General features: G+C 50.2%; 1 protein-coding gene across 1 annotated transcript in view; it reads right to left on the reverse strand.

The window, feature by feature from the left end:
* The window catches only part of GLB1 (galactosidase beta 1), a 69,414-nt gene that overhangs the window by 42,258 nt on the left and 4,524 nt on the right, over positions 1-22,632 (reverse strand). Inside the window, exons 2-10 of the mRNA XM_077754504.1 lie at positions 20,235-20,404; positions 17,466-17,616; positions 16,887-16,947; positions 15,274-15,368; positions 10,518-10,698; positions 7,756-7,814; positions 6,456-6,577; positions 6,331-6,371; positions 2,242-2,354 (exon numbers count right to left, since the gene is read on the reverse strand). Coding sequence (XP_077610630.1) covers positions 2,242-2,354; positions 6,331-6,371; positions 6,456-6,577; positions 7,756-7,814; positions 10,518-10,698; positions 15,274-15,368; positions 16,887-16,947; positions 17,466-17,616; positions 20,235-20,404 — 993 coding nt within the window. The remainder of the gene's footprint in view (positions 1-2,241; positions 2,355-6,330; positions 6,372-6,455; positions 6,578-7,755; positions 7,815-10,517; positions 10,699-15,273; positions 15,369-16,886; positions 16,948-17,465; positions 17,617-20,234; positions 20,405-22,632) is intronic.

Raw genomic sequence — 22,632 nt, forward strand, 5'->3', positions numbered from 1 at the left:
CCTGGAACCTGCTTCAGATTCTGTGTCTCCCTCTCTGTCTGCCCCTCTCCCGCTTGTGCTCTGTCTCTCTCTGTCTCTCAAAAATAAACATTAAAAATTCTTAAAAAAAAAAACAAGTGAACAAATAGATTATTGTAAAATAAGACAGTTGAAAATAATCAATGTGTATCAAGAATCCTAATGGATGAGAACAAATGAATGCACCAATTAGAAGAGAAAAAATGTTAAACTAGATTTTTCAAAAATCCAGTTATATCTTGTTAACAAGGGACATGTTAAAAAAAGATATTCCAAGGTTGAAATTCAAGTATTGTGAAAGACACAGCAGTAAATATTAACCAAAAAAAAAAAAAAAAAAAAAAAGCGTTAGTATCAGAAAAAAAAGACTCAAAGGTCAAAAGCATTATTAGAGGTACAGGGCTACCACATAGCGATACTAAATAAATGATACTGTAGGTTTTCATTTTCAAATTGCATTCCTAATAATATGGCCTCAAACACTGACACAATCACAAGGAGAAACACGATTCTTTAATAAATAATAGAAAACATGAACCAAAAGCCAGCAAGGGTATCAAAGGTATCAGCAGCACCATTAATAAGCTTAACCTAATGAACATGTATATAGATTATATCCAACAACCATAAAGCACACAGTCTGGGGCGCCTGGGTGGCTCAGGCGGTCAAGCATCTGACTTCGGCTCAGGTCATGATGTCGCCAGGCGCCCCTAAACATACAGTCTTTTCAAGAACGCGTGGAACATTCACTCACATTGGCACATGCCAGGCTCTCGGACTAGGTTTGACATATTTTAAGGGACTCGTATCACACATGCTCTCTACCCAGAATGCAAATATGTTAGAAACCAACAAACTATAAAAATAATTATGGTATTGATCGCTACTTCTGAACGACTTCTGAACATTTCCAGGGCCAAAGAGAAATCCAAATAGACATTATTAGGAGCAAACTATAATAAGTATATTACATACCAACACTTAGATGACGGAGCTATAGAGGTACTTGAAGGAAATACATAACCTTGAACACTTGTATTAGTTGAGAAGAAAGGCTGGGTTACAAAGCTAAGTTTCAAACAAAGGAAGGAAACACCAAAGATAGGAACAGGGAGCTCTGACACAGGACGAACAGACAAGATAGAACTGCTTAGAGTCACCGCTAAAAACTCTGAGGAGGTGAAACCCGTAGTAAAAAGTAGCATGAGCAACACTTCCACCATAAATCTGAAACTTCAGTGTGCAAAAATTCTCAGAGGTGTTAAGAATTGATCATATTTGTCAATATGCTTAAACTATTTCCTAAGATGAACTGGTACACTTGGGTATAAATTGGGACCGAGGCGTACTTAAAAAAAGGTCCCTACCATTTATAGGCAGAAAAACCTTTTTGTTTTTTAACTTCAAAACTCAGGTGACTGAGCAGAAAAAGTGTGGTTTTTTTTTTTTTCTTAAACCCACAGCAGAGACAGGAAACCCCACCTGGGTGCTTCGGATGCCTCAAAAGGTCACAAGTGTTGGCAGGACTGAGCACTCAGCTAGCAGGCCTGAAGGAAATGCGTTTACTTGCCCCAAATGAAGAATCGAAGTACTGCTGACAGCTCACCTTTGCACCGCGCTTCCTTCACGAAGCCCGCGGGTTTTCCCTCCTACATCCTTCAGCTAGCTATGTGGACACACGTCTTCTCACCTTTAGGATAAATAATTGGAACGGCTCCCGCTTGGACAACATGTGTACCAGCCTGTCCTGGATGCCTTGTGGATGGCTTTTTTTTTTTTAAATGTTTATTTTTGAGAGAGAGCACAAGCAGGGGAGGAGCAGGAAGGGGTGGGGCTGGGGGGACAGAGGATTCCAAGCAGGCTCTGCACTGACAACAGCAGGGCTCGAACTCACGAATCTCAAGACTGTGCCCTGAGCCGAAGTTGGCCACTCAACAGACTGAGCCCCCCAGGCGCCCCAGGGATGTTCTTTTTAATCCTTGTGATGCAATGAGGTGCTACTGCTCCGGCTTCATGAAGAACAGACTAGGGAAGTAAGGCGCTCACAGGCTCGCTCTTAACCAGGTAGGGTCAAGACTCAAGGCCAACCAAATCCACCCAATGTCTCCCCTCCACACGTCCTTGTGAACACAGGGGCTCCAGGGAGTCACCTACAGAGCGCGATGCGTCCAAAGCAGGCTCTGTCCACGCCCGGCCCCCTGCAGCCCATACTGAGCACCCACCTTCAGAATAACGTCCCGCAGAGCAAAATACTTCTCGGTGAGGTCTCCTGCCTCGCTCAGTGGGGCGTCGTAGTCGTAGCTGGTGGGCTGTGCTTGGAAGGGGATGTTGGCTCCTGGAAGACAAAAAGGTAGCCCCAGTTGCTACCAAGGGCCCTCCTCCCCTGGGGACAAGTTCTTTGGGATTTCTGGGCTCAGGGTTGTTGTGGGAAGAGAAAATGAAGGACACATTAATACCAATTGTCAGGTGACACAGAGGTGGCCCTGAGGAGGCAAGGTTTAGAGCAACTCGTCTCCTGCAGATGGCCCTTCACAAGCACCTTAGAGTCTCCATGGCGCTGTCCCCACCCACTCGCTCAGCGGGAGCCCTCAGCTGGGAGGGACCCCAGCAGATGTCCCCGCCACTGAACTGGCAGGAAAGCCGAAGCCTCCACAAAATGAGGTGAGTGGCAGCCTCTGGCATGACCCACGTGTCTGACTATTAACGCCGAAGCCTGTGTTCTTTCCCAGGTCCTGGCTCTGAGGGCCGGCAGAACACACAAAGCCGGAGATGACCCCGGACACGCGTTAGCCCCGAGTCAAGTGGAACCCTGAGGCCTTGTAACGCCTGCAGTCAGAGGGGTCGCGGTGTCTCCTCCTGTCCCCCTCAGGAGCAGGTCAGGCCCTCACTCCCGCAGCTGCTGGGAGGGCTGGCTGCTGACGGCTCTGCGCCTTCCACTCTGGGGCCTCTGTTGGGCCGCCCGGCCAAGGTTATGGCCCCCCGGGGATAGCCCATGGCCAACAACTGACCACAAGGGCTCAAACACCCAGCGCCTGGCTGTCCCAGCTCCAGAGCTCTCTCTAGAACCAGCCGAGCCACTCCACAATTGCCTGCCTGCTCAACTTCTTCCTCTGTCCAAGGCCGCCACACACTCTCTGCTCCTGGGAACGTGTTCCATCAACTTCCTGTTGGGTAATCCCAGTCTGTTTCCCAGGGAATGAAACCCATGACAGAGACGAATAAATAACACCCACAGTGCGTGCACAGAAACTAGAAAGGTAAATGGCCTTGCCATCATTGTTCAAGGGGCATCGTCTGGACCAGTGGGGCCCACCTTGTCACAGATGAGGTTCACAGGCAGGAGACTGGGTGTCTTAGTGGGTAGTGACCCTGCACTACTACTTAGAAAACGGACCCATGCAACACGGAGAGCTTATTTGGGTTCCTAAGCAGCCCTCACCCCCCACCAGAGATTCTGAGTCAGGTCTTGGGTGGGACCTGAAGCTCAACATTTCTTTTTTTTTTTTTTAATGTTTATTTATTCTTGAGAGAGAGACAGACAGAGCATGAGCACAGGGGCAGAGAGAGAGGGAGACACAGAATCCACAGCAGGCTCCAGGCTCCGAGTCGTCAACACAGAGACTGGTGTGGGGCTTGAACTCACAAACTGTGAGCCAAAGTCAGGCGCTCAACAGACTGAGCCACCCAGGCACCCTGAGCCTTGGCTCCCAGGGGATGCTGACGCTGCCATCTGTGGACTACTATGGCTCTGTGCCAGATCTTTCTCTTCTACTCCAACGAGCATTTTGCAACAGAAGGGTGTGAGAATAAAGTTGCTTTAGGCTCATCGTCTAGCGGATCCAATTGTTAAGTAAATGAGGCACAAAATCTGATAGTCCACTTGTGACTTAGGAAGAATTCCTGCATCTAATCCCACAGCCCACGGGTGATGGAGCCACCTTGGGGAATCCTACTGGGGGAGGAGCTGACGGATGAGTTGGGCCGAGTCCCAGGTCATCCCCCCACACTGTGTCATTAGTGCACAAAATCTACACTTCTGAAGGACTTGGACCACTCAGGGAACTGAACTGATCCAGTCCTATTACCTTTACTGCATTTGTTATTAATCAGAGGCGGCAGCCTGCCAACGGGGCCACCTGCCTGTGGGGATCTGCACATTAAAGCACATCCTTTGCTGCCAAGATGCAAAGGAAAACAAAACCACATCCCTTGTTGCAAGGAGCTCCTCTCCTTTGCGGGCCCTCCTCCACTTCTAATGTGGCAGTCACCTCGCCCCCCCCCCCATCTATATGAGTGGCACACCAGCTGCCTGCCCCTAGACGTAGGTGTGGCCTCTCTTGCACAGCTGAGCCCAATCAGTGGTCACCAAGTTGAACTGAACAAATGTTAACTCCCAGACACAAAATTATAAGCCAAGGGAAGCCGGGTAGGGAAGATGGCCAGTGGGCTAAAGGATGGACCGAAAAACAAAGTCTTTGGTTAACGTTCATAGCAACGTTATTTATAATGGCCGGAATGTGGACACAACTCAAATATCTATCAATGTGACATCTGGATGTTGTATATCCGTGCAACAGAATATTATTCATCAGTAAAACAACTAAAGTTCTGACCCTACAACAGGCATGGACATCAAAAAGAGGACACTAAATGGCAGGACTGAAACACAAAGTAGACCACATACTGCATGATTCTGTTTATAAGCAATGCCCAGAACAGGCAAAATCACAACGAGAGAGTCTCAATTAGTGGCTGCCAAGGGCTGGGAGGAGAGGGAGTGGGGAGTTTTCCCAGCAACGGGCTTCTTTCTGGGGGAGTGAAAATGTTTTAGAATTAGATGGTTGAGGGGCGCCTGGGTGGCTCAGTCCGTTGAGCACCTGACTTCAGCTCAGGTCATGATCTCACGGTTCGTGAGTTCAAGTCCCGCATCGGGCTCTGTGCTGACAGCTCAGAACCTGGAGCCTGCTTTGGATTCTGTGTCTCCCTCTCTCTGCCCCTCCCTCACCTGTGCTCTCTCTCAAAAATAAATAAATAAATAAATAAACATTTAAAAAATTTAAAAAAAGAATTATATAGTGGTAATGATTATGCAACTTTGTGATATGCTAAATACCACTATACTGTGCACTTTAGTACTTTTTTTTTTTTAATTTTTTTAATGTTTTATTTATTTCTAGGAGAGAGAGAGAGAGACAGCGTGAGCAGGGGAGGGTCAGAGAGAGAGGGAGTCACAGATTGAAACAGGCTCCAGGCTCCGAGCTGGCAGTCAGCACAGAGCCCGACACGGGGCTCGAACCCACGAACCGCGAGATCATGACCTAAGTGAAAGTCGGACGCTTAACCGACTAAGCCACCCAGGCGCCCCTATACTGTGCACTTTAAAATTGTTATTTCTGTGGTACGTGAATTATATCTCAACAAAACAGAATGTTAAGAAGAAAATAGATCATAGCAGAATACGTGAACAAGTAAGCTATAGCCAGAGACTATGGGGCCTGCCCACGCACCCTGGTTTAAAACAGTAAGGTTTCTGTGGGGTGCCTGGGTGGCAGTTAAGCATCCGACTTAGGCTCAGGTCATGATCTCACGGCTTGTGAGTTCGAGCCCCGGTATTGAGCTCTGTGCTGTCAGCTTAGGGCCTGGAGCCTGCTTCAGATTCTGTGTCTCTCTCTCTGCCCCTTCCCTGCTCGTTCCCTGTCTGTCTCTCTCAACAATAAATAAACTTTAAAAAATGTTTTTTCTTTAAAACAATAGATTTCTGGGACACCTGTCTGGCTTGGTCTGACTAGCATGCGACTCTTGATCTTGGGGTTGTGAGTTGGAGCCCCATGCTGGGTGTAGAGATTACTTAAAAAAAAATAAAGTAGGGGCACGTGGGTGGCTCAGTCGGTTAAGTGTCCAACTTCAGCTCAGGTCATGATCTCACGGTTCGTGGGTTCAGGCCCTGCATCGGGCTCTGTGCTGACAGCTAGCTCAGAGCCTGGAGCCTGTTTCAAAAATTCTGTGTCTCCCTCTCTCTCTGACCCTCCCCTGTTTGCGCGCTCTCTCTCTCAGAAATAAATTAAAAAAAAAAACATTAAAAAAATTAAAGTAAGCTTTAAAAAAATACATAAACAATAGGGTTTCTAAGAGAACAGTCCTATTCCTTAAGAAAAATTAATGATTTTAAAAATTACATAGGCAGGTTTTATATATAAGGAAATTTCTATATATTAGAAGATAAAAATTGTCCGGAGGCACTCCCTACCCCCAAATCAAGCACCAGAAACATGCGAGCATAAGCTTCCATAAACACATTAAGTCGCTCTTACCATTCCAATAAGCAAAATTGGTCCCACCTACAAACATGTACCTACAAGAAACAAGAGAACAGACATACTTGACTATGAGCCCATAGCTATGGAGGATGCCCTCCCTTCCAGAAATTATCACTCACAAGTTCACATTCGCCCCACGGGCAAGCATATCGTGGAGGGAGGAAGCCACCACTTCAGTCCTCACTCTTGAGTGAGGTTGGCCCCAGTGGTCTAACCAGCCAGTGTAGAATTCGGAATTCACCTAAAAAGGGAAACGGACAGGGAGCTTAGGAGGGACTCATGACCCTCGAACGCTGGCACCTCCCTATAGCTATGGCCCTATGTACCCCACCGGTGGGTGGGTGGAGGGTTGCGTACATGCACTGCTTACCCCAGCGCTGGGGGCCCAATGCGGGTTACTGCCCAAACTCAGTTTTTAGGTGCCAATAACACACGTATTCCTGAAAAGTTGTATCTGCAACAAAATTTTGTTAGCCACCCCCCAGTTTAAACAAGGCAGGGAATTTTGTTGGGCAAAAGGAATCAGACGGCAAAAGTTTCTCATCAAATTATCAGATCTAAGTCCACCCGCCGTGTCAATCCGGATCTTCAGATCTCGGGTGACTTGGCGTGGGGTGGACGTGTCCAGGCACGCTGCAGAGCGAGCCCCAGGCGCTTCAGGTCTCCCTCAAGCCTCACCCTCCCGCGCCCTTCATTTAGAAAAGGGAAAGGAAACCCGGATGTGTTCCTGGGCCTGCCTGGGTCATGGTCTGTGGACACAGGGTCTGCACCGCTCACCGGGCAGAGGCCGTGTTCAGAAAGGGCCGAGCATGCAGGGGGTGGGGTGGGCGGGCAGCCTGGCCTGCTGCAGAGAAGGCGTGGGACCTCAGCCCTCCAAGGACGCCCAGAAACAGCAGTGACAGCAATGGAGGAGGGAGGAGCCGAGGGACTGCGCGGAGGCGCCCCCATGGCAGGCCAGAACCCCCCAAAGCCACGGTGAGCTCACCCTGCGGTGCCGGAGATGCAGACGCGCAGCCCCACGCAGCCTCACGTCTGACCTGTACCCCCGAGTGACTCACGCACGTTAAAGACGGGGCCGCTCTGTCCCGAGGAGCTCTTGAGAAACGCAGACCTGAACTCAGGTGCTGGCCCCGTCCCTCGCCAGCGAAGCGGCGTGTTCTTGGGGCCTCGGTGAACACGGGGGAAAATAACACCCCCCACGAGGGCCACCATCAGGCAAGAGGGGGAGGAAGCACACAAGAGCACAGAGCCCGACTCACGGCAGCTGTCCCCACTGCGTTCCACCCCGTGGGGGCACCTGCTGTCACTACGCCCCTCAGTCCCATCGGCCACTGACCCCACAGCCCAAAAAAGCAAGGACCTACCTCTTTAGCTGGTGCACCTCACCTCAACAACCCACAGCTCACCCCCAGTGCTTACCAATGGCCCTCGGGGCTCGCTCTTTCTCTGGATCTGGAAAGCTGCGGTGATGTTGGCATCTGAAAGTTACGAGAAGAAAGGTCAGTCACAGGAATAAGGTAAGTAAAAAGAGTACTTCATAGACCCTCAGCCTGAGGCCCTGCCCTGGGCCACCTACGCGTGGGCCTGGAACACCCCCCGGCCAGCTATAGGCTGGACTCAGTGTGAAGGTCCATCTGAAGGATGCGTGGGGACCACAGAACCACGTCTTCTTAGGTCCCTATGGCCTTTCTCTCAGGAGACCAGGTCACAAGCTTGTCTTCTCCATCCGGGTTTCCCCATGGCCTGGGAACATGTTTTGTGTCCTTCTCTCTCCACGTGGACATCTGGTTGACCTAGATGCTCCCTGAGGCATGGGTCTTGCTTTAAAGATGCTTCCTTACAGCCTCCATGGCACCACACACACAAATCTGCACGCGCGCGCACACACACACACACACATATCAGTGCCACTGATATTTGCCAAGTCATTAATAAATCAAAGGGATGGATGTGGTCTAATAAGTCTTGTTATGTCTGAGTAATGGCATACACTCTGATTTTGAATTTGTACGTCATCAGCCATTCCAGGCCGCTTGCTCTTAAGTTTTCCTTGTAAAACATTCCATCAAGGTGCCCACATGTGGGCTTGCTCCCCGTGTCTTCTTTCCCCTCCACAAGGAACGAACCTCTCCCCGCAGAGGCAGTGGGCTGCCTTCCTTCAGTGAGCAGACAAGCATGAATAGTATTTCTCTAACCACGGCAGGGGATACCCGGGCCCCAAACTTCACGATCCACTTCTCACAGCAGGTACCCAGCGCGGGAATGACAGCAGCCAGCACCTCTGAATAACCCCTTGCTCTGTGTGAGGCCAGGCTTCAGGAGAGGACACGCTGGTCGACAGTGGTATCTCGTTTACTTTACGGCTGTAAATGTGTCACTATTAAGTATCAGGTGGCATTCAGATCTTCAGTTCTGTTCTCATGAGCCTCGCTCTGTGACCTGGCCCCGGGCGCTGCCCGGCCCACACACAGGAACGAGGCGGCCTCAAGCCCCACCCACCCCACATACACTGGCCTCACATTGGGCTGTCCTTCAACCCACAGACGGAGCCACTGTACTCTCACCCCACGTGCACATCAGGCTTACAACAAGGTCAGAATGACCTTCAGATTTTCTTTCCCGACAAAAGGGCACCGTGCCTTTTCATCGCCATGATGGGAAGTGTGCCGGGCCAGGAGGAAAGCAATGCCACTTCCTGTGTGGCTTTTTGTAGCCGAGTTATTTTATCACCAGACACTCTGAGCAGTGCATCATGTTTCTAGAAACACTCCATTCACTCAAAACCAGTTCTGTTCTTCTTTGCTAATGGAAAAGCAGCTCTTTAAAAATGCAACTTCAGGGGCACCTGGGGGGCTCAGACGGTTGAGTGTTTGATTCTGGTTCGGCTCAGGTCATGGTCTCTTGGTCTGTGGGACTGAGCTCTGTGTCGGGCTCTGTGCTGACAGCATAGAGCCTGCTTAGGATTCTCTCTCTCTCTCTGTGTCTCTCTCTGTCTCTGCCCCTCCCCTGCTGGGGCTCGCTCTCTCAAAATAAATAAATAAACTTTAACAAATTATTTTAAAAAATAAGTAAATAAGAATGCTACGTCAGTCTTCCATACGTCCTTCTCAAGAGAAAGCCGGTGCTGGATGCGCAATGTGAGCAGAACTTCTCACACCTCGGTTGGGAAGGCTGTGGGGTCTTTATGCTACTTGAAGAGCAGGTCTTTTTTGGGAGGGCGGAGGGAGGAAGATAACATTTACTTTGAAATAATCTCAACCTTATAGAAGAGTTGTGAGAAGAGAACAAAGAACTCATATTCTCAAAGGACCAAGATTCCCCAATTGTTAACACTTTGCCATATTTTTTTTATCAGTTTCTCTCTTTCTCTCTCAATACAGTTGTTTTCTGAACCATTTGTGAATAAGTTGCAGATATGATGGCCCTTTACCCCTAAATACTTCAGGGAACATTCCCTAAGAGCAAGGGCATTCTTTAAGTAAACACGGCTATTTAAAAAAAAAACAAAAAAACAGGGAGATTAACACGGATACAGTCCTATTATCTAATCTACAGATTTGATTCAAAAAAATGCAACTGTCCAGGAACGTCCTTCTTAGCATCAAGAGACAAGGTGCAGGCAAGTCCAGCCCAGTCCCCCACCCCCTCCACGGCCTGCGGAGTCCTGTCCTTTACGACAGCTGCTCTCCTAATGCTTAACGCCGCTGGGAGCCTGCTGGCCACACTGGCCGCCCCCAGCTCCAGCAGTCACTGGGCCTCTGCGGCGGCCCCGCCGGGTACGGGAAGGCCATTCATGTGGCATCTCCCCAACCACCTGCAGGCCCTCGAGGTTCACAGTGCTGATTCCCCAGAAAGGTCTCTGCATTCCAGGACCACCCACCCCTAGCGGATCTGCGGTGCAGGCCCAAGGCCGCGGCCTCAGTGCACAGCTCCCCGCAGCCGCCCTCTGAGACTCAGGGCCGCAGGCCAGCTCACTGGCACTGAAAACCCAGCTCTTGCCCCAAAGGCCCAGTCAGCTGAAATCAAATAACGTGCGCAACGGACGGGTGCCTTGTGCTGCGCTCCCTTCTACCTGTGAGGGGAAGCCTGAGAAATCTCATGCAGGGTACCCGCTGCCACCGGGGCTCGCTGGCCAAGCCTGCGTGGCCTTGGCGGGGTTTTCTGCGACTCCAAACACCAACCTGGACCGAAGTCGACGGTGGCATAGACGCCCTGCAGCGCCCCGCACTGAAGGAACTTCTCGTGCGCCCCGTCGGTGGTGAACAGAAGCACGTCACTGCCCAGGTAGTAGTGGAAGCGCCTCTGCAGGAACCGCAGGTAGTCGTAGTCACAGGCGAAGTAGCTGCCGTACTCGTTCTCGACCTACAAATGAGGAAAGAGGCAGGATGTGGTGGGGGGGAGAGTCAGGAGACCCCGATACAGTCGTTCTAATGCAGGCTGTTGTTTGCAGAAAGCACCCGAGCACCAAAAATATGTCCTACACTCCATCCTCCACACCCATTCTGCAAAGGGCAACTCAGCACGAAAACTTACCTTCTCCTACCTCCCATGCCACCAAAAGAAGAAAAACAAACACCACCATATCTGTGTTTGAATCGCAGGGCTACTCGACCCTAGACTAGGTAACAGATACTTTCAATGGGACATAAATGGTAACTTCCCATGGTAGAAATATTGGAAAATGTGGAGAAATGCAAAGAAAATAGAAAAATCATGCGTTAAGTCCATTACTCCGAGATAGCCGCTGTAAGCCTTCTGGCTCAGCCTTCCAGATTCACGCACACGCACACGCACACCCTAGATATACAAACTAACGCACAGTGACTGTGCTCTGTTGGTAAAGCTGGTATCATGTTACGTGCACCAGGCGTAACACTGGCTCTTCACCTTCCACACGCTAAGCAAAACGTCCATGGCAGCAACGAGGGCAAATGCCGGGTACGGACATACCATCGTTTTCTTGACCTACCGCCAGACATTCAGGGCCTTTCTCATTTTTGTCCTCAGTAACCAGCGTTCAGTCTGTGTTCAACAGCGTCAGTGGTTTTCAACTAGTCATTTTGCCCCCAGGGAACATTTCACAAGGTCTGCAGATATTTTGGGTTGTCACATCTGGAGGCAGAGTGTGTGTGGCCGGGCCCCCAGTGGGTGGGGGCCAAGAGTCGCTACTTACCAGCCTCTACAACAAAGTGCCACAACAACCCTCCACTCAGGGCAGTGGCGATTGTGCCGAGGGTGGGGGGTAGGAAATCCCCATCGAGACAGCATTACCCAGGAAGGTAAAAATGGATTCTTATAGAAGAACATCTTACTCTTTTTTATATGTAAAGCACAGATATATATACACATCTACAGTAGCTCAGACGTATTAAAATTTCAAGGGCAGGCAATTAGAAAAAAAATGTCTACAGAGGCGCCTGGGTGGCTCAGTTGGTCAAGCGTCCTACTTCAGCTCAGGTCATGATATCATGGTCTGTGGGTTCGAGCCCCACGTCGGGCTCTGTGCTGACAGCTCGGAGCCTGGGGCCTGTTTGATTCTGTGTCTCCCTCTCTCTCTGCCCCTCCCCTCTTGTGCTCTGTTTCTCTCTGTCTCTCAAAAATAGATAAATGTCTTAAACAAAGCATTCTGTAGCGAGTTCGCCCTGCACAAGAGCTTCACTGGTCATGAAGTCACCTTGAAAGAGGAGGTGTTTGCCACGCAGAGCGGAAAGCTCTCTGGGGCAACTGCCCTGACCCTCTGATTAGTCCCACAGGTGTCCCATTGGAAGTAATTGAGAGCAAGGCTGAGGGAAGCTTTGCAAATACTGGCAAGATACTTTCCTCCTCATTTTCTACCCCTCCACCTGCCTCTTTTAATAAGATCTACTTTTTAAACTTTTTAGGATTTATTGATTTTTGAGAGAGAGAGAGAGACACACACAGAGTGAGCAAGGGAGGGTCAGAGAGAGAAAGAGGGAGACACAGAATCCGAAACAGGCTCCAGGCTCTGAGCATTCAGCACAGAACCCGACGCAGGGCTCGAACCCACAATCCGTGAGATCATGACCTGAGCCGAAGTCGGACGCTCAACCAACCGAGCCACCCAGGTGCCCCTAATAAGATCTACTTAAATGGCTCTGTTTTCCATCATCATCGTCATCTTCAGCCTCAGCTCTAGCAATGAAGTGCTTTGCCACACTGTCCCTTTCTGCCCACCCCCACAGCACCCCAACCCAAAGCTCATTTAGGTTCCCTTAGTTTTTCAAGTTGTATTCACCCGGTATCATGATTGTACCTTAAAATACACAGGTACGCCCTAAATGCACACACACAATCTGGTTAGGTTGTTGGAAAGAAAAAGAGGTCCGCGTCTGCAAGGCGGCTCAGAGCTGTGGCCTCGGGCAGGGGCATCAGAGGCCCCGCCGTCCACGTGAAAGCGTCCCTTCTGCCATTTCTTGTCCTGGTGAGGGGCAGAGGGGGGCCGTTAGCAGGACTGACACGTGGGTAGGGCTCTGCGCGATACAGGATACCCAGTAAGTACCCAGCATGCTAGCGACTCAGAGCACCGCCAACCTCTAGGCTCGGGTCAGCCGGAGAGACCGAGGTGGCACGCAGCGGGGGAGCGAGAGGGGAAGCACGCACACAGACGAGGGCTCGAGAGACTCCCTGAAAGTCACAGTAAGGCTCGGAGGAACGCTGGATTCTTCTAGAGCAAGGGGTGAGTCGACTTTTTCAGTGAAGGGCCACGGGGTAAGGATCTCAGGCTGTGTGGCCACCTGTCCCTGTGCGCTCTGAACGCTGCTCCTGGTACAAAAGCAGCCACGGGCCACGTCAGGAGCTGGGCGCCAACGTGCCTTTATCTGAGAAAACGGGCCATCGGGGGTCCTTGTTCCAGAGTCCGGGGCTCACCCTGTCAGCTCGGGGTGCCCGGGGGGCTCAGTCGGTTGAGCGTCCGGCTTTGGCTCAGGTCATGATCTCACGGTTTGTAGGTTCGAGCCCCACATCGGGCTCTGTGCTGACAGCTCAGAGCCTGGAGCCTGCTTCAGATTCTGTGTCTCCCTCTCTCTCTGACCCTCCCCTGCTCACGCTATCTGTCTGTCTGTCTCTCTCTCTCTAAAATAAATAAAACATTAAAAAAACCAGAAATAAATAAATCATAAAAAAATTTTTTTAAAAAGAAAAAAGAAACTGGCCACACAGTCTACACTGACTCTAAAAAGAAAAATTTTTTAATGCATGGGAAAAAAAAAATCAAGGAAATCTCCCCCAAAACGTAAGAGACTCGCTTCCGGCTCCTAACACCTAAGTGACAATTCTGGTTTTTCTGTTTCCGTATGTTCTCCTATTCGTCCCCGCACTCGCTTGTTTATTTACTAATCAAGGGGCAAAGGGACTATGGAGCTCGAGCAGCGGGAGGTGTGAAGGGCAGAGGCAGAGGAGGAGGGGCTGAGTCCCCTGGGGGGACCCACAGTCAAGTTCAGGTCATCCAAGGCTGCCAGGGATACACACCAGAAATGCCCCGAGTGCAGCCGATTTTGCTCTCCTCTACGGAATTCACATCTGATTACGTTCCCTGTGGCATTTCAACAACCAAAAGGGACAGAAAAGTTGTGAGAGGAGCTTGAAAGTGACTTGGAAAGTAGCGGAGATAAAGAAAAGATGAGGGAAATGAAGGAAAACCTGAGATTAAGAGAAAGGAAGGTGACCCAGCCGCAGGAAGACACACTCCACTTGCAGCCTTGACATGTTCATAGGGGAAATGGGCTCCTTTAGGCTTAACCAGTCCGGCCTCAAGCCGGGGAGAGGGGCCGTCAGCGCTACTCGGACGTCCCTCTGTCCCTCTGGGGGCGGCGAGCCGGCCTCTCTCCACCAGGCAGGGTCCGAATGGCCCCTCTGGCCAGGTCAGCCTTCTCATCGCTTCGTTTGACCTCCCCGTGAAGGGCAGGAGAGGGCCATGCCCCCTGCCCCCAGGGACCGTTTCTACCGCTGCCCACAGTGTTGGCCGTAAGAAGGAAATCTTGCCCACGTTCTCCGGGGAGTGCCACACTGCACCCCCTTCCAGTTTCGGGGGGCAGCCGGTTTTACATTTATTCCTTGGCAAATGACTAATAAGCATGGTTTCATGTGTTTTTTTTTTTTTTTTTTTAAGTTTACTTATTTATTGAGAGAGAGAGAACATGAGCAGGGCAGGGACGGGGGGGGAGCGGGTGACGGAATCTGTCAGCACGGAGCCTGATGCGGGGCTTGAACTCACGCACTGTGAGACAGTGCCCTGAGCTGAAATCGAGAGACGGACGCTTAACCGACTGAGCCGTCCAGGCGCCCCAGTTTTACGTTTTACCTACGTGATGCTGCAAACATCACAAATTGTTGCAGGTCAAGCGCCCCAATTTTCACATGGAAAATACCTGGCACCTGCTATGCCCCCGCCATTCGCCAGGGTGTGCAGAGCAGAGGACACCCAGAAGAAGGGACGTAGGGGCAGGAAGCGGGACAGAAAACATAATGGCCTCAATCCGCCACCTCCTCCTTCCGCGCCGGCCTGAACTGACTGCCTGTGCGGGGCAGACGCCAAGGCGTCTGAGTCCGTGTTGCGTCCCCGCGGCCACAGGCCGTGTGGCACCCGGGACACAGGCCACCGGGCCAGTGGTCCTGTTCTGCCCCTGCCCGCTGGGTGACCTCGGCCAGGCCACTTAACCTCTTTGAAGTTCTTCTCTTCAAAGAGGCTGGGAAAACTGGATGATGTCTGCCGGGCGGTCAGCTCAGAGTCTGGTCCACGGCCGCCCCCCAAACCGGTAACGCCTCCCCGAAACGTAACTTGTATAAAATCACCAGCTGCGGCGTCGCCTTGTAAGGAAACAGACCTGTGAGGCACCCCTCTGCCTCACTCCCGCGTACAAGGCGGACGGCTGAAAGCCCGCCCGCCCCGCGCCCGCCCAGGCTCGGCGGTGAGGTTACCTGCACGGTTATAATGGGCCCTCCGTTCTGATACAGGAGAGGCTTCATCTTGGGCAGAAGGACTCCCAGCCACTTGTCCACGGCTTCAAGGTAATCTGGAGAAGAAGGCGGGTTTAACGCCATTCCATACCCCTTAGTGCGAACAGACACACCGCAGCCCCCTCGCCCTAGAGCTCACAGCCCAGATCTGGATGTGAGGGACCTGACGACGACCTGAAAGGGGGTGGCTGCATCACTAAAGGTCTGATGGAAGTTGTCCCGCCCTTGCCCATCTCCTCGGGGGGTTCTGTCCCTGCCATGGGGACACCAAGCCTGGAGCGCAGGAGGCGTAAGCCCTCTTTGTTGAATGAAGAAAAGAGTGCCTGAATGTATGTCTCTCTCTCTCTCTCTCTCTCTGTCACCCTATGTGGGTTTTTTCTTCTTTTTTTTCATTTTTAATGTTTATTTTTAGACAGAGAGAGAGAGAAAAAAAGAGCATGAGCAGGGGAGGAGCAGACAGAGAGGGAGACACAGAATTTGAAGCAGGTTCCAGGCTCCAGGCTCTGAGCTGTCAGCACAGAGCCCGACGTGGGGCTCGAACTCACAAACTGTGAGATCATGACCTGAGCCGAAGTTGGACGCTGAACCGACTGAGCCACGCAGGTGCACCTTATTTTTCTTTTTAAAATTAAGCCTTCATAAATTATATATTTACATTGGCAAACGGGGATAATAGAGCGCAGTCTTTGTAAACAGGCCATAAGAATGAAATAATACAGGTGAAAACATGAATAATGTGCTAAGTGTGCAAAACGGAAGGTAACGCACTGAGAAGGATGTACGCATAGAGCAGAGTACACCAGCCTTCTGCGCAGTAAATCTAATCAGTGTTAGCTGCTCTTAGGATCAGCTCTAAGACCAGCATCACCAAGGGAAACTGAAGTCTTCAGGAAGCAGAAGTGCAGCTAATGGGACCTTCTGCCTGATCAGGGTTTACAGCTAAAATAATTTCTAGTTGTTTAAAAAGGCCACAAAAAGACTATCACATACAGATGCCTCTGTAAAGGCAGACAAATGAACTGTCATTTGATTAGCCAGATACTATCACTGGGCATGTACTTTTTGAGAAAGTAGGAAGAGAAAGCATGAAAGTCAGTTGGTCAACCGCAAACAGGGCCCAGTGCCAGGTTCAAAGTTACCAGTTTATCAGCAAGATCTGGTCAAACGGTTCAACAGAGCCTTACTTCCTACACATTCAGAGTCTGCAGTGGACAGCAACTAGCACTCCCACTCACACCAAGCCTTCAAAAGTGCTTGTGCAGGGGCGCCCGGGGGCCTCAGGCGGTGAAGTGTCTGACTTCGGCTCAGGTCAGGATCTCAGGGTTCGTGGGTTCGAGCCCTGCGTCGGGCTCTGTGCTGACAGCTTGGAGCCTGGAGCCTGCTTCAGATTCTCTGCCCCTCTCTCTGCCCCTCCCCGCTCATGCTCTGTCTCTCTATACATCAAAAATAAATTTAAAAAACAATTTAAAAAAAAGCATGTGTGCAGAAGAACCCCAGCCTTCAAAATACCTGCTGCTTCTGATATAAGATGTCTAACAACATCATAATTCTCTCAGGACATATGTACAACTTACCTGGATCGGAGGAACGGAGGATAATCGATTCTTTTCCTAACAGCCAAGCGGGTAAGCCTCCCTAGGATGGGGGGTGGGGCAAAAGAAGAGAGAAGCCATTATAAGGTCTCACGGGAGACAGAAGCCACTCTTAGCAGTGAGAGGAGAAAAGAGGAGCCCCACGGAAGAAGGGGTGTTTGAGCTGGGCTTTCTGGTTTAGAACTTTCAGGGACAGTAGTAATTATAACTCACTTTTACTAGGAAGATGACATCACGTGAATGCAGTGTTTGGAGAATCAAAGTCTTTCTATAGATTATTCCACTTAATTTTACGACAACCTTGTGAGGTAACTGATGGGGAAACTGAGTTCTGTGAGCACCGAGAGGATGGCACATGCCTTCTGACCTCACCTGTTTGTCTCTGCCTAGCCACCTCCTGAGGTACAAGACCCCTGTGCTGGCTACAGTCACAGACTCAGTGTTATCCGGAATGGCTGACTTATTTAAACTTTTTTCACTCACTTTCCCCCAGATCTCCACCAGCCCACCCGCCCCTGTCACGCGCGCTGGCCGGGCCGGGTCAGGTCTGGCCACACTCACCATGTCCCACTCCGCACAGATGTAGGGTCCGGGCCTCAGGATCACCAGAAGTCCCAGCTCGTGGGCCAGCTTGATAAAATATTCCACGTCATGTTCCCCCGAGAACTGGTACTGTTCTGGCTGGGGCTCGTGAAAGTTCCAGGGAATGTACCTGCCAACACACACACGGCCCCTTCCTGGAAACAGCTCGGCAATTCCCAAGCTGTCCCATGTGAATTTCTCTTCCTGTGGAAGGCTTAGGGAAAATGAAAATATCTATGCTAAGGTATAGAGATGCATTTGTTTTTTGAAAATGCTTTTTAATAAAAGTAAAAATTTAAAAAACCCCTCCAAGGCTAGGAAACCAACGCAAAAATGAACTATTGGGACCTCATCAAAATAAAACGCTTCTGCACAGCGAAGGAAACAATCAGCAAAACTAAAAGGCCACCGACAAAATAGGAGAAGATATTTGCAAACAACATATCAGATAAAGGGTTAGTATCCAAAATCTATTGAGAACTCATCAAACTCAAGACCCAAAAAACAATTAATCCAGTGAAGAAACGGGCAAAAGACATGAATAGACACTTCTCCAAAGAAGACATCCAGATGGCCAACAGACACATGAAAAAAAGCTCAGCATCCCTCCTCATCAGGGAAACACAGATCAAAACCACACTGAGATTCCACCTGACACCGGTCAGAATGGCTAACATTAGCAACTCAGGCAACAACAGATGTTGGCCAGGATACAGAGAAAGAGGAACTCTTTTGCACAGCTGGTGGGAATGCAAACTGGTGCAGCCGCTCTGGAAAGCAGTGTGGAGGTTCCTCAAAAAATTAAAAATAGAACTCCCCTACGACTCAGCAATTGCACTACTAGGTATTTATTCAAGGGATACAGATGTGTTGTTTTGAAGGGGAACATGCACCCCAATGTTTATGGCAGTGCAATCGACAAGAGCCAAGGTATGGAAAGAGCCCTAATGTCCATCGACGGATAAATGGATAAAGAAGATGTGGTGTGTGTACACACACACACAATGAAGTATTACTCAGCAATCAAAAAGAATGAAATCTTGCCATTTGCAACTATGTGGATGGAATTAGAGAGTATTATGCTAAGCGAAATTAGTCAGAGAAAGACACATATCATATGGCTTCACTCATATGAAGACTTTAAAATACAAAGCAGATGGGGGCGCCTGGGTGGCTCAGTCGGTTAAACGTCTGACTTTGTCTCCGGTCATGATCTCAGAGTTTGTGGGTTCAAGTCCCGTGTTGGGCTCTGTGCTGACAGCTCAGAGCCTGGAGCCTGCTTTGGATTCTGTGTCTCCCTCTCTCTCTCTGCCCCTGCTCTGTCTCTCAAAAATAAATAAATGTAAAAAAAATTTTTTTTTAAAGATACAAAGCAGATGAACAGAGGGAAGGGAAACAAAAATAATATAAAATCAGGGAGGGGGACAAAACATAAGAGACTCTTAAATATGGAGAACAAACAGAGGGTTACGGAAGGGGTGGGGGAGGGGGATGGGCTACATGGGGGAGGGGCATTAAGGAATCTACTCCTGAAATCACTGTTCCAAATGCTAACTAACTTGGATGTAATTTAAAAAATAAATAAATTATTAATTAAAAAAAAAAAACAAACCTCATCTCCCACCCGTGTCCTCCTGCAAAAGATTTTGTCAGGAGCAGCACGCAGGAAGTGACAAAAACTTCTCCCAGTTCCCCTGGGCTGCCTACAGCATGGGACACAAATGGAAATATGGCGCCATCCGCTGCCTTTGCAAAGGTCTCTTGGATGACCCCTGGCTTATGGCCTTTCCCCACAATCCCATGGCTTTGGGGCTCATGGGACAGACAGCCTCAGTCTCCTGGAGCTTAAGTGTGAAGCTGCAGGTAGGAAGGTGCCCCAGGGCTCTGCCTCTGCATCTTCTCACCCCTTATCTTGAAGAGGCTATCAGCAATCTTCCTCAGTGGGGCGAAAACCAGAGAAGTCAGCCTCCCCAACTTTTCTCCCCATTTAGTCACCTTGCGACAGCAGCAGAGATGAGGAGAGATAGTTATTGGGGCAATTCTCTAACCAGCAGAACCACAAAGAAGAACTGGATTTCAGGAATCTACCTAACGTGGCTTCGTCCCCCCCAAACTGAGAGAAGTTGAGGCAGCCTACAGATACCGCCACCTTCAAATTCTAGGGAGACCTCTGGCCAAACGCAGGCGTTTGGGTGGACTGCAGTTTCACGAGCCACAAACGGGAACGAGGGGATGGACTGCTTTGTGTAAAGCGCCCCGCATGCGGTAAACACTCACACCTTCTAAAGCTGATCCTCATTTTTTTTTTAAGGTTTTATTTATTTCTAGGAGAGAGAGAGAGAGACAGCATGAGCAGGGGAGGGTCAGAGAGAGAGGGAGTCACAGACTGAAACAGGCTCCAGGCTCTGAGCTGGCAGTCAGCACAGAGCCCGACGTGGGGCTCGAACCCATGAACCGCGAGATCATGACCTAAGTGAAAGTCGGATGCTTAACCGACTAAGCCACCCAGGCGCCCCTAGCTGATCCTCATTTTATGACTTCCATTGACAAGGTCAAGGTCGGAAGAGGTGGCTAATTATCTGAAGAAGGGCCAGTGGAGCTCAGGACAAGCCCCTCCCAGAACACCAGATGCTGCTGCTTCCTGGGCCCAGCAACGAAACCGCTAGCTGCTGGGAGACATGTGGCTGGCGGCACCCTCCAGGGCCGGGTGCCCAGGCCCCAGTGACAGCCCGGCGCCCTGCTACTCACGTCTGGATGGCATTCAGCCCCGCCATGCGCATCTTCAGGAGCCGGTCCTTCCAGTAGAAGCGGGGCACGCGGGAGTAGTGGATGCTTCCCGAGACGTAGCGGAAGGGCTTCCCGTCCTTGAGGAAGCGGTTGTGGCTGTAGTCGATCTGGAACGTCCTCTGGGAGGCATTCTACAGAGCAAGGAGGGGACCGCGTGAGAACGTCCACCTTCCCCACTTCGGCCCGTGGCCTCCTGCCTGTTTCATCTGTGGAATCTGCTGGTACAGGCAGTGCCTGGCTTCTGGCTATAAAGCGAACCCCCGCCAAGCCAGTGGCCACGCACTCAGGCAACAGAAATCGCCAGGGAGGACCCCTGTGCAGGACTCCCACGGCTTCCTTCTCCAGGGGCCAGCGCCGATCTGATCATCAGTGGCCGAGACGCAGGCGAGAGTCCCAAAGAGAAACCCTGGGGAGCCGGCTCTTTCCTTGATGTAGCAAAGCCCAGTGTCCTGGGAAGGGACCACACACGGACACCCGCCCCCGCCCCGCCCCCCGGCTGTGACCTCCTGGAGCACTGGATGTACCTCAACAGTAATGTCACTGGGCTGCAAGCAAGGGGTGAGAAGTCCCCAGCCCCGGTTGGGGCTTCAAGCCTGGCAGTGACGGGCCAGACTCTCCAGCCCTCCCTCGCCAGTTCCATAAACGTGCAGGATGTCAGAACTTCAAGGCAATATGTTTCAAATTAGGGGCTGCAATCCAATTGGATGGATCATGAACCCAATTTGGGTGATGGCTGGAACTTAAAAAAATCTTTTTTGATCGGCACTTTTTTAAGTGAAAGAATATAACCTATCTGTGCACTGCACAAAGTATTCGCTTACGAAAGTGTTGTTACGTATACAGAGTTGCACTGGATGGAAGTGTACGGGGTTGCAATGAAAGGCGTATTTAGCAAAATAAAAAAAATCTACGCAAATCAAATTTCGAGGGACACTGTGGGGATCACTTCAGAAGCTGAAAGGCTAGAATTTGAAAGGGGAGAAGTCAAAGGGGAAGCCGATGGTTAGGCAGAAGAGAACACTGCCCTCTGGTGGATGGAAAAGGCAGTGACGGGTCATTGGCGCCAACAGGACCAGAGCCATAAGAAACCAATTAGGTGCTGTCTCCCACTGTTGGTAAGATTTCTTGCACAGCTTTGGTCTTTTTTTGTTTTTAATGTTTTATTTATTTTTTAGAGACAGAGACAGAGTAGGAGCACCGAGGGGCAGAGAGAGAGGGAGACACAGAATCTGAAGCAGGTTCCAGGCTCTGAGCTAGCAGCACAGAGCCCAACGTGGGGCTCAAACCCATGAACGTAAGATAATGAACTGAGCCAAAGTTGGACGCTTAACCACTGAGCCACCCAGGTGCCCCTAGGCTTGCTTTAAAAAAAAAAAAAAAGCTTTATTTATTTTTTTCATAGCAGCACCACGGTCCATGACAGCTTTGGAGGTGTCCCTTAAATTAACTGAAAGCATGAGTCCTGGATCACACCTGGCCTGAAACTCAACTTTAAAGTGTTGTGAGTTAAAGCGTTGTGATGTAAAGTTAAACAACTCAGTAGATCATTTAGGGGCAAACGGGCAGCTTTACTATATGCAAGTTCATCTCAATAAAGCTAACCAAAAATAAATAGATCACTTTAGAATCATTTTTAAACTTTATTTTTAAGTTTATTTATTTCTTTATTTTGAGAAAGACAGAGACAGTGCAAGTGGGGGAGGGGCAGAGAACAAGGGAGAGAGAGTCCCAAACAGGCTCCAAGCTGCCAGTGTAGAGCCTGACACAGAACTTGATTCACCAAACCATGAGATCATGACCTGAGCTAAAATCCAGAGTCGGATGCTTAACCAACTGAGCCACCCAGGCTCTGCAACAATCATTTTTTTAAAAGAGGCTGGAGTGTCTGTTTAATATCACTTCTTCTGGCAAACAAGCCTTCTTCTAGGGAACAAGGCTTTAACTGCCTTCCAAAGGCAAGAGACTTGTAAAGAAGCTCACAAAAATTCTAAGCCACTTCTTTTACCAGGTGACCCAATGGGTGATTTGGAAACATTTCCACGGCATGTATATGAAGGGGCAGGCGACTGGGAAAAGGAAAGCGCTGCTGGAAGCCTCCTTATCTAGGGGAAGGGGCTTGGGAGGAGCAGAAGATGAGGTGGGTAAGAAATGACCTTAGCAGACAGTGGGCTCTGGCCTTGGTCCCGCTCAGTGGAGCACCGTCCCTGCATTCAAATAACCCCCGAATCCAGCCCCAATATCTCCCCACCATCCATTTATAAATACGACCAACCCCCTCCTATGTGCTGAGGAATAACGGACAGAGCCACACAGATGTGGCCACGCCGACACGAGGCTTCCGTGCAGCACGGACAGACCC

Source organism: Crocuta crocuta, unplaced genomic scaffold, assembly GCF_008692635.1.
Source record: "Crocuta crocuta isolate KB4526 unplaced genomic scaffold, BGI_CrCroc_1.0 scaffold70, whole genome shotgun sequence".
NCBI lineage: Eukaryota > Metazoa > Chordata > Mammalia > Carnivora > Hyaenidae > Crocuta > Crocuta crocuta.